The 12591-nt window shown below is 37.5% G+C and overlaps 1 protein-coding gene across 5 annotated transcripts in view; it reads right to left on the bottom strand.

Annotated features, from left to right (window-relative positions):
* Positions 1-12591, bottom strand: part of Bicd1 (BICD cargo adaptor 1) — a 122698-nt gene that overhangs the window by 51964 nt on the left and 58143 nt on the right. For all 5 annotated transcript variants that reach the window (XM_021165153.2, XM_029478583.1, XM_021165150.2 and 2 more), the window contains exons 2-3: positions 10711-10923; positions 672-824 (exon numbers count right to left, since the gene is read on the bottom strand). In XM_021165153.2, the coding sequence (XP_021020812.1) occupies positions 672-824; positions 10711-10923 (366 nt within the window). The remainder of the gene's footprint in view (positions 1-671; positions 825-10710; positions 10924-12591) is intronic.

The following is a 12591-nucleotide window of genomic DNA, read 5'->3' as shown; positions in this document are numbered from 1 at the left end:
ATCTTAAGTTCGGTCTCAGTGTCTTCTTGGGTGCGCGGCTGACCCGAGGCTTGAGTAAGTGCCTCCCTTTGGGAGTTTTGGAGTCTTTCAGAAGAGAGTGGAGGGGTACAGAGAAGGAAAAGGAAAGGAAGGAGAAGAGGAGGAAGACAAGTATTTATAGGAAGATCTTGAGGATGCCATGTAAAACAAGTGAGTATACCCAGCAACAATGAGAAGTTGCTAAGTTAAATTTATTATCATGAATTTGACTTACTACTAAAACAAATTAGCATGGAGCTAAAATAAATGAGCATTCTTCTTACTTATAAAACAAATTAGCATGGAGCTAAAATAAATGAGCATTCTTCTTACTTATAAACAGTATTATAAAGTATATTACTTATATGGCTTTTTTTTTCTTATACAATTTAGCTGACAAAGGAAAATTGAGAAATTCCAGTATACAAATTAAAGGAGTATAAGAAAAAAGCCTGGCAGGCTCTTTCTTAAGAAATAATGAATAGAGCTGAAGAGATGACTCAGCAGTTAAGGGGACTTCTGTGTGTGCTCATACACAGACCACAAATAGTAAAGACAAATCTTTTGAAAAAAAGAAAGGTAAGAGTGAACCTCATTTACTTGAACATGTGAATCCATCTGTGGTATAATTTTTTAAAAATCTTAAGTCTCACCTGGTTCTGCTTCAATGTGGACACTAGTTTCTGCAATGTGATATTTTCTTCTTCCAATTCCGTATAGTCCTGAAGGAGTCGGGCCTCCCGGAATTTATATTCTCGGATTTCATCTTTCATTCGTATTCTCTGTAGCTCCACCATCTCGTTGTTCTGAAACAATACAAAAATCAGAATAAAGCTTCCCTATTCTAGGTTTCGGTAAATGTACACAAAAACCTGGCAGTTAAATAATAGAATGATTTCCTACATTTAAATTGGTACTGCCTTTTAATATGACAATTTAATGATATCTATTAAAACTTTTAAATCACAAATACCTGACCCAGCAATCTGACATTTAAAAATTATTCTTAAACATATTTTCAAAGAAATATATAGAAAGCTAAGCAAATTCATGTTCATTCACACAAAGAATGGGAAATAGGCTATAGTTTTTGCTATTTGGAGAATGCTGAAATAAATTATTTTCTTTAAATTGCAAAATTATTTAAAAATCAGAAGAAACTTTAATGTATTAAAAGAGAAGTATAGCTACAGTATATCATTACATGTGAAAGTAAGCTGTACACTAGTATGCACAGTAGGATCTCATGTGTGGAGACATGGCTCAGTGGTTAAGAGCATTTGCTGCTCTTCCAGAGGACATGGATTGGATTTCTAGAACTCACAAGACAGCTCGCAACCATCCGTAACTCCAATTCAGCATATTCCATGCTGTCTTCAGTCTCCACAGGCAACAGGCATGCAACTCAGATATCCATACTCATAAAATAAAAACAAATAAATATTTGTAAAGTAAAAATTTATATTTAAAAATAAATTAATAAGGGGGAAGGTCTGGGTATTATGGTACACATCTGGATTTCCAGGACATAGAGGGCAGAAGGAGGAGGATCAAGGACTCATGCACAGGTTGGGCTATATAGCACCCTATTTAAAAAAACAAAACAGTAAAAATGAATAAAATTAAAGAAGTGCATACATGTGTACATGCACATAAAAACACTTCACTTTCGTGTTATTTAAATATATTTGTGAAAATTCTCCCCAAACTGTCAATAGTGATTATTTAGCAGGGGTAGGGCTAGGCAGATCATAGCAATTAGAAGAGGGCCAATTAATTTTATAACCTATGGAAGCCCTACGTAAAATTCTCCATTGTTTAAAAACTCTTTATTGTTGACCTCCACTCCACATATCTTCATTCTTTATTCAGTTTCCACCTCTGTAGAAACATGCACTAATGATTCACCCATGCTAATTTATGATTGATTGGGCATCGCTCTTAAGAATGAGTGCAGTTGGGGCTGGAGAGATGGCTCAGCGGTTAAGAGCACTGACTGCTCTTCCGAAAGTCCGAGTTCAATTCCCGACAACCACATGGTGGTTCACAACCATCCGTAACAAGATCTGGCGCCCTCTTCTGGAGTGTCTGAAGACAGCTACAGTGTACTTACATATAATAAATAAATCTTAAAAAAAAAAAAAAAGAAAAGAATGAGTGCAGTTAATGAGAGAGGGAGAAACACAGCTTCGTGTCCCATAGCTTGAAAGATAAATAGACATCCTCAAATAAAAAGAGGTTCAAGTTGGATCGCTCACCTAGCGATCATTCACTGCATGAATGCTGGCAAGCGACCCTGAGTCCAGAAAGCATTGGGTTTATATACAGCATAGTTAGGAGGAATAGTGTGAATATTCACAGAAAAGGAGAGTAGAGGGTGGAATAGTATTGTTCAAGGACTAATTTTATGGTCAGTCATAACTGTCTGTGACCTGACCTCTGTTTACTTTTTACTTTTTCCAAGGTCTCCCTTGTTATTTCTCTAAGGTCTCCAGGACAGGCACCTGGAGAGTAACCAGGAGGAGTGTTGGGTTTTGGAGACACTAAGGCGGGGAGAAGTGTGGTCTCCTCAGAATGTCCTCATTAAGGGGGAGTTTTATGGGTAGTGGGGGAGGGGAAGGGGCTACTGCAGGAGGACACAGCACAGAAACCAGCTCTCTGCATATCCTGCTTGCAGCTGGGGGGTGGGGAGGGAGGATGGGAGCCTCTAGCGGGGGACGCAGAGGCAAACTGTACAACACTAAAGTCTCTCTAGTATCAGTAATTCGGGGGTTACAACAAGCTGTGTTTTTCGTGTCAATGATGTTAATAACCCTCTTGCCTAAAGGACAGTTCGACTTATAGCCCCCCCTTCCCTTCCTCCCTCTCACCGCTTGTCTTTCTCCCTCACCCTTTCCTTTCCTCTTTTTCCCTCTCTCTCCTTAAAAACAGGGTGGATGACATAAACCACAGTTAGCCAACCATGATTTAAATGTGACATAGAATTAAAAAGCAAAAAACTAAGTAAAATGTAAAAAGGTTAGACAAGATGATCAGGGCCTGTGTAGGAATCAGTACATGTCATGTTCACACCTTGATTATTTTCAGTTGAAAGCACTAGAGAACCAACAGACTCAGCAAGGTCTTCCTGCCCTTCCTTTTCAACCTAAAGTGTCCAGTAGAGAAAAGTCTTATCCTTCTATATGGGAGAAGAACATTCTTATCATTAGAGACAAAAATCATGCTGAAATGGGTTTATACAAGCAAGCTTCTAAGATAAGTCTAATTTCCCACAATTCACTGGGTTACAAACTTCAGCAAAGGCAGAGGCAGGAAAAGCTCTATGAGTTTGAGGCCAGCCTGGTCTACATAGCAAGTTCCAGGCCAGTAAAGAATACATAGTGTGACCTGTCCCAAAAAACAAAACCAACAAAAAAGGTAAGACTGGAATATTTAGGTATTGTTAGCTTTCTATATTTAAAATACTAAAGAATCTTCATATTTTATTTTCAATATCTGGCTATAAACTAGGGGCTAAAGAGATGACACCGTGGTTAAGAGCACTCTTCCAGAGGATCAAAGTTCAATTCCCAGCACCCACATGGCAGTTCACAGCTGTGTGTAACTCCAGGATCTACACAGCTATACATGTGGGTAAAACATGAATGCACATAAAATAAAAATAAATAAAAATTTAAAAAAATCATTGGTTTCCATATTTTATTTTAGAAAATTCATATGAAAAGCAATTAATTTAATTTGGAGCAGGTGATAAACATAATTCTTTCCTTTAGACAACTGAAACAAATATTTCTTTTTTAATTATTTTTTATTTTTGAGATTATAGTATAATTACATCATGTCCCCCTTCCCTTTCCTTCCTTTATACCCTCCCATATACCTTTCCTTACTCTCCTGCAAACTTACAGGCTCTTTTTCATTAATTTTTATTACACACACACACACACACACACACACACATACACACACACACATACTTAAATATATAAATACCACAAGCTCAGTCTGTACAATGCTACTTTTATGTGTGTTTTCAGGGATGACCATATGGTACAAGATAACCAAGTGGTAGGCTCTTCTCTAGAAAAGGGTATTTCTTCCACTCTCAGCATTCCTTAGTGGTCTGTAGTTCTTTGTGTAGGACTGAAGCTTCAGGGTCTTCCCCCCATCCACTTTATTATGTCTATCGTTGTCTATGTTCAGCTTCTGTTTAGGCATTCATGTTGGTGAGTCTTAACGAATGTAGTTTCTGATATTACTAGAAGACACAGTCTCACAGCAAACTCCCTGATCCTCTAACTCCTATAGTATTTCCTGCCTTCTCTTCTGAAATGATCTCTTAGCCTTAGGTGCAGGAAGTGATTCATAGATGTACCCACTTTCTTAAAGCTATGACTATCAAGATACTAACAATAGCAGTTTGAAACAAAAAACTTGAACCTGTCTTTGAAACTAGTCTATCAAGAACACATGGGCACTGATAACGTAAAAACTAAATCAGACCATTTAGAGATGCATTAAGGATACATGAGCTACCAATTAACTGAAACATAAGAAAAAAAACAGCCGGGCGTGGTGGCGCACGCCTTTAATCCCAGCACTCGGGAGGCAGAGGCAGGCGGATTTCCGAGTTCGAGGCCAGCCTGGTCTACAAAGTGAGTTCCAGGACAGCCAGGGCTACACAGAGAAACCCTGTCTCGAAAAACCAAAAAAAAAAAAAAAAAAAAAAAAGAAAAAAAACACTTATAAACTTAATACACATTATGATATAGTAATAATTAAATAGTGTTCCTTGATGTCAAAGTAGATACAAATAACAACAAAACAGAATAGAAATAGGGAGATATCTCTCAAAGACAGAAGTCCAGAATATAAAAACACAACAGAATGATGAAGAACTCAAAAGTGAAAATTAGAATATAACAATGGGCAGTGAATTTCTGTAATTTGAGAAGGGTCAAAAGAAAAAGACAGGGTAAGATACTAATTTAAAATTGCTAAAACATAGTCAATAGGAAATAGTCAGTAAATTTAAAAACAAAATCACCAAAACCTCAATGAGAAAAACAAATCCAACAGGCAAATGATAGGCAGAATGGAAAACTCATACCAAAACATTAGGAAAACTCAATTAGCATTTAGCACACACTAATAGTATAACACTAAAATCCAATAAAGGTGTAAACTTTAAGGCATAAATTATTCCTTAAGTTCATATTTAATTTATGATATTTACTCTACACATGAATAAAAGTGGTATGCTTCTTATTCTTTGGCTCTTTTTCTTTTCTGGATATCTACCGCATGCCAACCTTTGTGCAACAATAATCTCAAAAACTCATTTCAAAATATCATTATTGAGGGCTGGAGAGATGGCTCAGTGGTTAAGAGCACTGACTGCTCTTCTGAAGGTCCTGAGTTCAAATCCCAGCAACCATATGGTAGCTCACAACCATCCATAATGAGATCTGACTCCCTCTTCTGGTGTGTCTGAGGACAGCTACAGTGTACTTAGATATAATAATAAATAAATCTTTGGGCTGGAGCGAGCGGGCTTGGAGCAAGCAGAGGTCCTGCATTCAATTCCCAGCAACCACATGATGACTCACAACCATCTAAACAGTCACAGTGTACTCATATACATAAAATAAATAAATAAATAAATCTTTTAAAAAATCATTATTGAGCCAGGCATGATGGTACATACCTCTAAGCCCAGCATTCAGGGCATAGGATCAGGAAGATCAAGAATTAAAATTATGTAGCCAGTTTAAGGCCAGTCCAGGCTAAAATGAGACTCCATCTCTTTAAAACAAATTCACTGTTTATCTATGAAATAAGTAACCTAAAAAAATTATAATGCTTAGTGCATGTCAGGCATCTTATTTGGACCTTATATGTCCCCTAATAACTCATATCTTGAGGGCTTTGGGAAGTGGTGAAACCTTTAGAAGACTGAAGAAGTTAGTTTACTGGGGCACATCCTTTAGGAGAATACTGGATTCTAATCCCACTTCTCTGTTTTCCTTTGTCTCCCAGACACTATGTTTTGAGCATTTTGTTCTGCTATAAGCTCTCCTATGTGGGGCCACCTTGCCACAGGCCCAGAAGGAAGAGAAACACTGGCCATGGACATAAATCTTTAAAATCATGCTCTAAAATGACCTTTTCTTTCTTAAAAGGTATTTGAGTCAGGTATTTTGTCAGTGACAGAAAGCTGATTAATACGTGGGGTTTGGTGAAATGGGGATAATTTTCTAAAGACTCATGTACTCAGAAGAGCCTGAAACTCCCTATGTAACTGTAGAGGACCTTTGATGTCTTATCTCCTGCTTCCACCTCTTAAATTCTGCAATCATTATACCTGGATAGCTTTCTTTTTATAGATATTTTTCCCTTTTCTTTTTTTAAAGATAGGATTTCACAATGTACCCAAGCTAGCTTCAAACTTGTTAGTGATGCCTCAACATTCCAAGTTGCTAGGAGTCCAATCATGAACCACAGGCTGCCAGGAATGGAAAACTTTTTTCTCTTACTAATAGAAACATAAAGTTGTTTGATCGTTTATAAAAGTGATTTAACTTTCTACAGGTCTTCTTTTAAAAGTTTTTGATCTGATATAGCAACTCTACTTTAGAGTGATATATTGAAGAAAATCTTAAATATATCTAATAAACGCACACAAACAGCATTCAGATAACATAACAACTAAAGTTAGCTTTGCAATAGTTACTGTTCCAAGTGCTTCCCACTGAGTAATACACTTACTAATACAACAGTCTCATACAGCAGGTGCTGCCACTAGTCTCATTTGTTAGACAACAATACTGAGGTTCAAGATAAACCACCTGCCTGAGGTTACTCAGCTAATATGTGATGATTAAATGCTAATATGGAGGTGAACCTACTTATAAAGTTTGCACTAAACTTCTAATTTCAATTATTTGAAAAGTTTTAAGTAAGAAACATAAACAAGTTTTAGTAAATACATTATTCTTACTTAATATGAAATGGTATGTTTATAGCTTTAACAAATTTCCTGATATTGTAGCTTAAGATAAATTATGGGCAGCCAAGACCAAGAATAGGTCAAATAAAATGGTTTTAGCTTGCAACTTGGTAGAATATATTAAAGAAAATTCAAGTCTAACAGTAGTTAAATCAGCACATCAACAATCTACTTTGATTTCAAAAAATACTTGTTGAATTCAATTTCTATAATGATTATGGACCCTTTTTATGCTATAACAGAATGCCCAAGATTAGGTACTTTATAAAGAAAGGAAATTTATTCTGCCAGGAGCCATCAAGGAGAAGTTAAAAACTAGCAAGTGATCATCCTGACATGGTTCCACCATGGACTGTAAAGTTAATGATGGATTTGATTCTCTAGGCAAGGCCGAAAAGAACTTCATTTTAGGAAAGATTCCTGCTATTAGTATGCTTTTCCTGTTATTAATAAATAGATACAATAATCACTAGGTATTAGCCCACCCCTTTGAGCAGATTTCTGCAGAACAACAAAGATGTCTTGTAGTGATGCTATATAGACAAATAGATGAATTCTTAATTATTAATGATGACTCTATAAGATCTCCTAAAATTATTAATATTATTATTAATATTAGTGATTATTAAGATCTTTTATAATAGGACTCCTGTATTTCCTTTTAGGTCAACTCTAATCAAGGTATTTTGTAATTCTCTCATTAAGGTAACCAATAGCAACATGTTGCTAAATCCAATGGTCAATTCAGATTCTTCTTTGTCCCTTTAATATCACTGTACTGTTGATCACTCTCTTCCTAAAAATTACCTTTTTCATTTGCTGTCAAGGAACCATTCTCCCTTTATTTTCCTTCTACCCCACTATTATTTTAGTTTATTCCACTACTTCCCCTTCTCTTATCCAATCTTTCCATGCTGACGTAGCCCAAAGCTCAGTGCTTGGACTTCATTTTTCTATCTAGACTTACTTTTTATATGTTAGGCTTCATTACAATGAAAAATTATTTTACTCTATGCTACAGTTTGAATATGGTTTGTTTCTCAAGGGCATGTGTTGGGAGCTTGGTCCTCCATGTGACAGTCTAGGGAAGTAGAACATTTAAGAGGTAGGCATAGCATGAGATTCTTAGGTTAGCTGGAGGTGTACCCTTAGAAGGTATTATGGAATCAAAATGTCTCTGGCTTCCTCTTTGATGATGTGATCCCTCTCTCGTACAGACATTCCTACCATCACCACAGGGTCCTCACTAGAGCTGAGTGGATATCCCTGAATCTCCAGAACTATAAACTAAATCATTCTCTTTTCTTTGCAAAATAGCTTATCTCAGGTACCTTATTATAGTAATAAAAAGCACAGCATTACACACTGGCAAATGATAGTTTTATTTCATGTTTATTATATGCATGTGTGTTTTAGTTTTATTTCATGTTTATTATATGCATGTGTATTTTGCCTGCATGCATATATGTGCATCACTTACATGCCTGGTGCCCAGAGAGGCCAGAAGAGGGCACTAGAATTAGAGTTACAGATGCTTGCCAGACATCATGTGGATGTTGGGAATCAAAGCCAGGGCAATCAGTTAAAGAAACTGTAATATGTTAATATAGTAGAATAATATCCAGCTATAAAAAGGAACAAATTTGAGGTTGAAATATCCAACAAAGATGAATCTCAAATGCATTACGACAGGAAAAAAGGATTCAGTCTCAAAAACTACATGCTAAACGATTTCACTTTTGTGCACTTCTTGAAAAAGAAAATAAAAGCTCTAGTAGAAGAGCACATATTATTTGTTTTAAAGGCATCTTCCTAGGTTACTATAGGTATTAAAGATAATGAATAAACAAATTAAAAATTGAAACTGAAAAATTAAAACTGAGTTGAACATTTAAGGAGAAAACCAATATATAGACCCAATGGTTTGCATTTTTAAGGATTTCCAACAATGGTAAAGGTTGGTAGTAGTCAGTAGTGACTAAGGACGACTTCCTCCTCCTCCTCCTCCTCCTCCTCCTCCTCTTTCTCTTTCTCCTCCTTCCTCCTCTTTTTCTACCCCTTCTTCCTCTTTTTTAACACATTGTAAACACATGTATTGACTGATATTGGCCATAGATCATATTGTCAGTAGAGAGAAAACTCACCAAGATGCTAAGCCTTCATTTTCCGAAGGTGGAGAGGGGTGCAGTCACTCAGGGAAGACTGACACCTGGTTAGCTCACTCCAGTTACTTTATTCAAACATCATAAAGTTAACGGGGACTTGGAAATGTTCCAACTGCCAAAGTGATCTTGCCCTTGCTGCTCATAAGAGCAGACAACCCACACAAATCTCAGTCCCTTTTGACTATGGCTAGTCATAATCAAAAATAAAAATTTCAAGTTTGCCAGGAGTGTCTTAGGACTAGGATTAGTGCAGCTGTAAGCTCTCATTTAGCACCAAGTGCAGACCTCTATAAAGATAACATTTCTTCAAGGTTCAAACAGTCTCATAACAATTTCTTAGCCTCTATTGATTAACCCAAACATAGCAAAGGCTTTACTATACATTTCATTTAAAGCCAGACACAAAAGCTTTATTACACATTTCACTACACAGATGATGCAAGTCAAACTAAAGAAGAATGTCCAGGGTCTGGCCTCAGACCACACTCTAAGAAGGAAATGTAAGACAGTTTTGTTAAAATAAAATTGTTAGTGGTAGGCTAAACCAGTCCAGACAAATAGAAAACTCAAGAAATTATTCTTTATATATTGAAAAACTAGAAACACAGTTAGCAAAACAAAGGGAATCAATTCTTCATTTAACCAAAAAATAACAAGTAGACTGGCCAAACACTAGTATGGGAACCTTGGAGGGAAGCAGGAGATATAAAAATAAGAACTATACTTTTCCCAATATAGTATTTTTACTGACTGGAAATTTCACATAATTCATCCAATCACACTCTCTTTCCCAGGACCATCCTCTCCCTTTGTGATCCTCCTCCCGCCCCCCCCCCCAAAAAAAAGAAGAAAAGAAAGCAAGTTCATTTGTGTTGCCCTTGTTCACTGGAGCATGATCACACTCCCAGTGGCCAGTTGCTTAAAGAAAACTGAGGTCTTCTGTGTCCCTCCCACCTTACCTCACCCCTGTCAAAAGCCATCAATTGTGAGGAGCAACACTTCATCCTTCTCACAGTTTTTAAGAGTTCTTTTTAATGGCTTCCTGACAAGACTGCAAGACTGTTCTCTCTCTCTCTCTCTCTCTCTCTCTGGTTGTGGTGATGGAATATCATCTTCATGCTGAATAGAAAGAAGCTTACTTAATACTATAACCTATGTGGGGGTTGGAGAGATGGCTCAGTGGTTAAGAGCACTGACTGTTCTTCCAGAGGTCCTGAGTTCAATTCCCAGCAACCACATGGTGGCTTACAACCATCTGTAATAGAATCCTATGCCCTCTTCTGATGTGTCTGAAGACAGCAACAGTGTACTCATATAAATAAAATAAATTAATTTAAAAAATACTATAACCCATATGTTAAAGAGTTGGTCTATAGTTTGGCACTATTGGTTAGTTTGATTGTTAACCTAACTGGATTAAAAACATCTAGTGTTGGTGAAACACATGTTTCTGTAAGGGGATTTCTAAAGACAATTAGATCTTGAAAGACAAATCTTAAAGGGAACTGTCTTGTTTACCTCTTTCAGTTCCTGTACGACGGCCGAGAGCCTCTCATTTTCTGCCTGGACATTTGTAACCACAGCCCGGCTCTGCTTCAACTCATTCTGCATCTCCAAGATCTTGTTTAGATAGTAAGCTTCTTTAGATGCAGACTCCTGAAGAAGTGTTTCCTCCCGAGTCTCTCCATCCTCAGCTACTTTACGGTGGATAGAGAAGGACTGCCCAAATGCCTGCAAATTTGGAAAGAGAGAGTGCACAATAAGAGACACCTCAAGATTATTGAACAAACTGAGGCAAATTTGGTTTTTCATATAAGAAAAGCTATTCTGAAATACTGCTAGATTAAAAAAATAATAAATGAATATACAAACGCAAATGTGTAACAGTCTATCATAGCTAATGCTTCTAATAACGCATACCCAGTCTGGGAGGATTGAAACCTGGCTCTCACTTAGACTAAGTACATGTTAAAAGTTATACCTCTAACCTCTTCAAATGCAATTGTAAGGTAAACAAAAAAATGTAAATATCAGCCGGGCGTGGTGGCACATGCCTTTAATTCCAGCACTTGGGAGGCAGAGGCAGGCGGATTTCTGAGTTCGAGGCCAGCCTGGTCTACAGAGTGAGTTCCAGGACAGCCAGGGCTACACAGAAAAACCTTGTCTCAAAAAACCAAAAAGAAAAAAAGAAAAAAAAAAGTATATATCTTGCAAAAATGAGTCAAAGAAAACTTAGAAACATTCTTAGGTTCTTTATGCTACATTGTTTAGACACATCCTGTAGCTCATCAAATTTTATGTTATTGTTTTCTTTCTAGAAAACACCCACAAATAATTTTCCAAGAAAGAAAATAATAATTGCATCAATTTGTTAGTACATTGGCAATAATGCTAGACCAATAATGGGTGATAGACTGAAAAGAAAAAAAAAAAACTCACAGGGACTCAGTATCCCCTGTTTTTTGGAGGTTTCTTTTATTTTTTTAAATTGGATATTTTCTTTATTTACATTTCAAATGTTATCCCCTTTCCGAGTACCCCCCACCCCCAAAACCCCCTGTCCTATCTCCCATCCTCCTCCCCCTGCTTCTATGAGGGTGTTCCTCCACCTACCCACCCACTCCCACATCCCAGCCATCAATTCCCCTATACTGGGGTATCCATTGAGCCTTCATAAGACCAAGGACCTCTCCTCCCATTTATGCCTCACAAGCCATGTGTACTCCTTGATTGGTGGCTTAGTCAGTGGGAGCTCTGGGGAGGTCTGGTTGGTTGATATTGTTGTTCTTCCTAGGAAGTTTCTTTAGGATTGCTTCCATAAATTTTAGAAAGCTTCCATTGTACTGGGTTACCATGCCACCCCTCAATTCTAGCTGTCTCTCCCTGCATTCCTTCCCCCTGCCCACCTGATCCTCCTGTTCCAGTCCCCACCACCACTGCACACATAAAATCTATTCTATTTCCCCAGGGAGATTTTCAAGGAGATCAGTGTGTTCCCCACTAGATCCCTCCCCCCTGTTACTTAGCTTCTCTGTGTTTGTGGATTGCTTATCCTTTGACATCCTCCCATCCTTGTGTTCGCTCTCACAAACAAACAAACAAACCAGCAAACAAACAAATCACATTCAATTTGTGTTACCCATATACTCATGACCATGACTCATGGTCAAACTCCCAGTGGCCAGCCACTTAAAATAACTGAGTCCTTCCCTACAACACCCCTGTCAGAAGCCATAATCTGTGAAGAGCTACACTTAAGCATTTTATCACAATTTTTAAAAACTCTCAAGCCAAACGTGGTGCGCATGCCTTTAATCCCAGCACTTGGGAGGCAGAGGCAGGCGGATTTCTGAGTTCGAGGCCAGCCTGGTCTACAGAGTGAGTTCCAGGACAGCCAGG

The sequence above is a fragment of the Mus caroli genome, chromosome 6, assembly GCF_900094665.2.
Source record: "Mus caroli chromosome 6, CAROLI_EIJ_v1.1, whole genome shotgun sequence".
In the NCBI taxonomy this organism is placed as follows: Eukaryota; Metazoa; Chordata; class Mammalia; order Rodentia; family Muridae; genus Mus; species Mus caroli.
The sequence above is the reverse complement of the archived record's forward strand: the minus strand, read 5'-3'. Positions and strand labels throughout refer to the sequence as shown.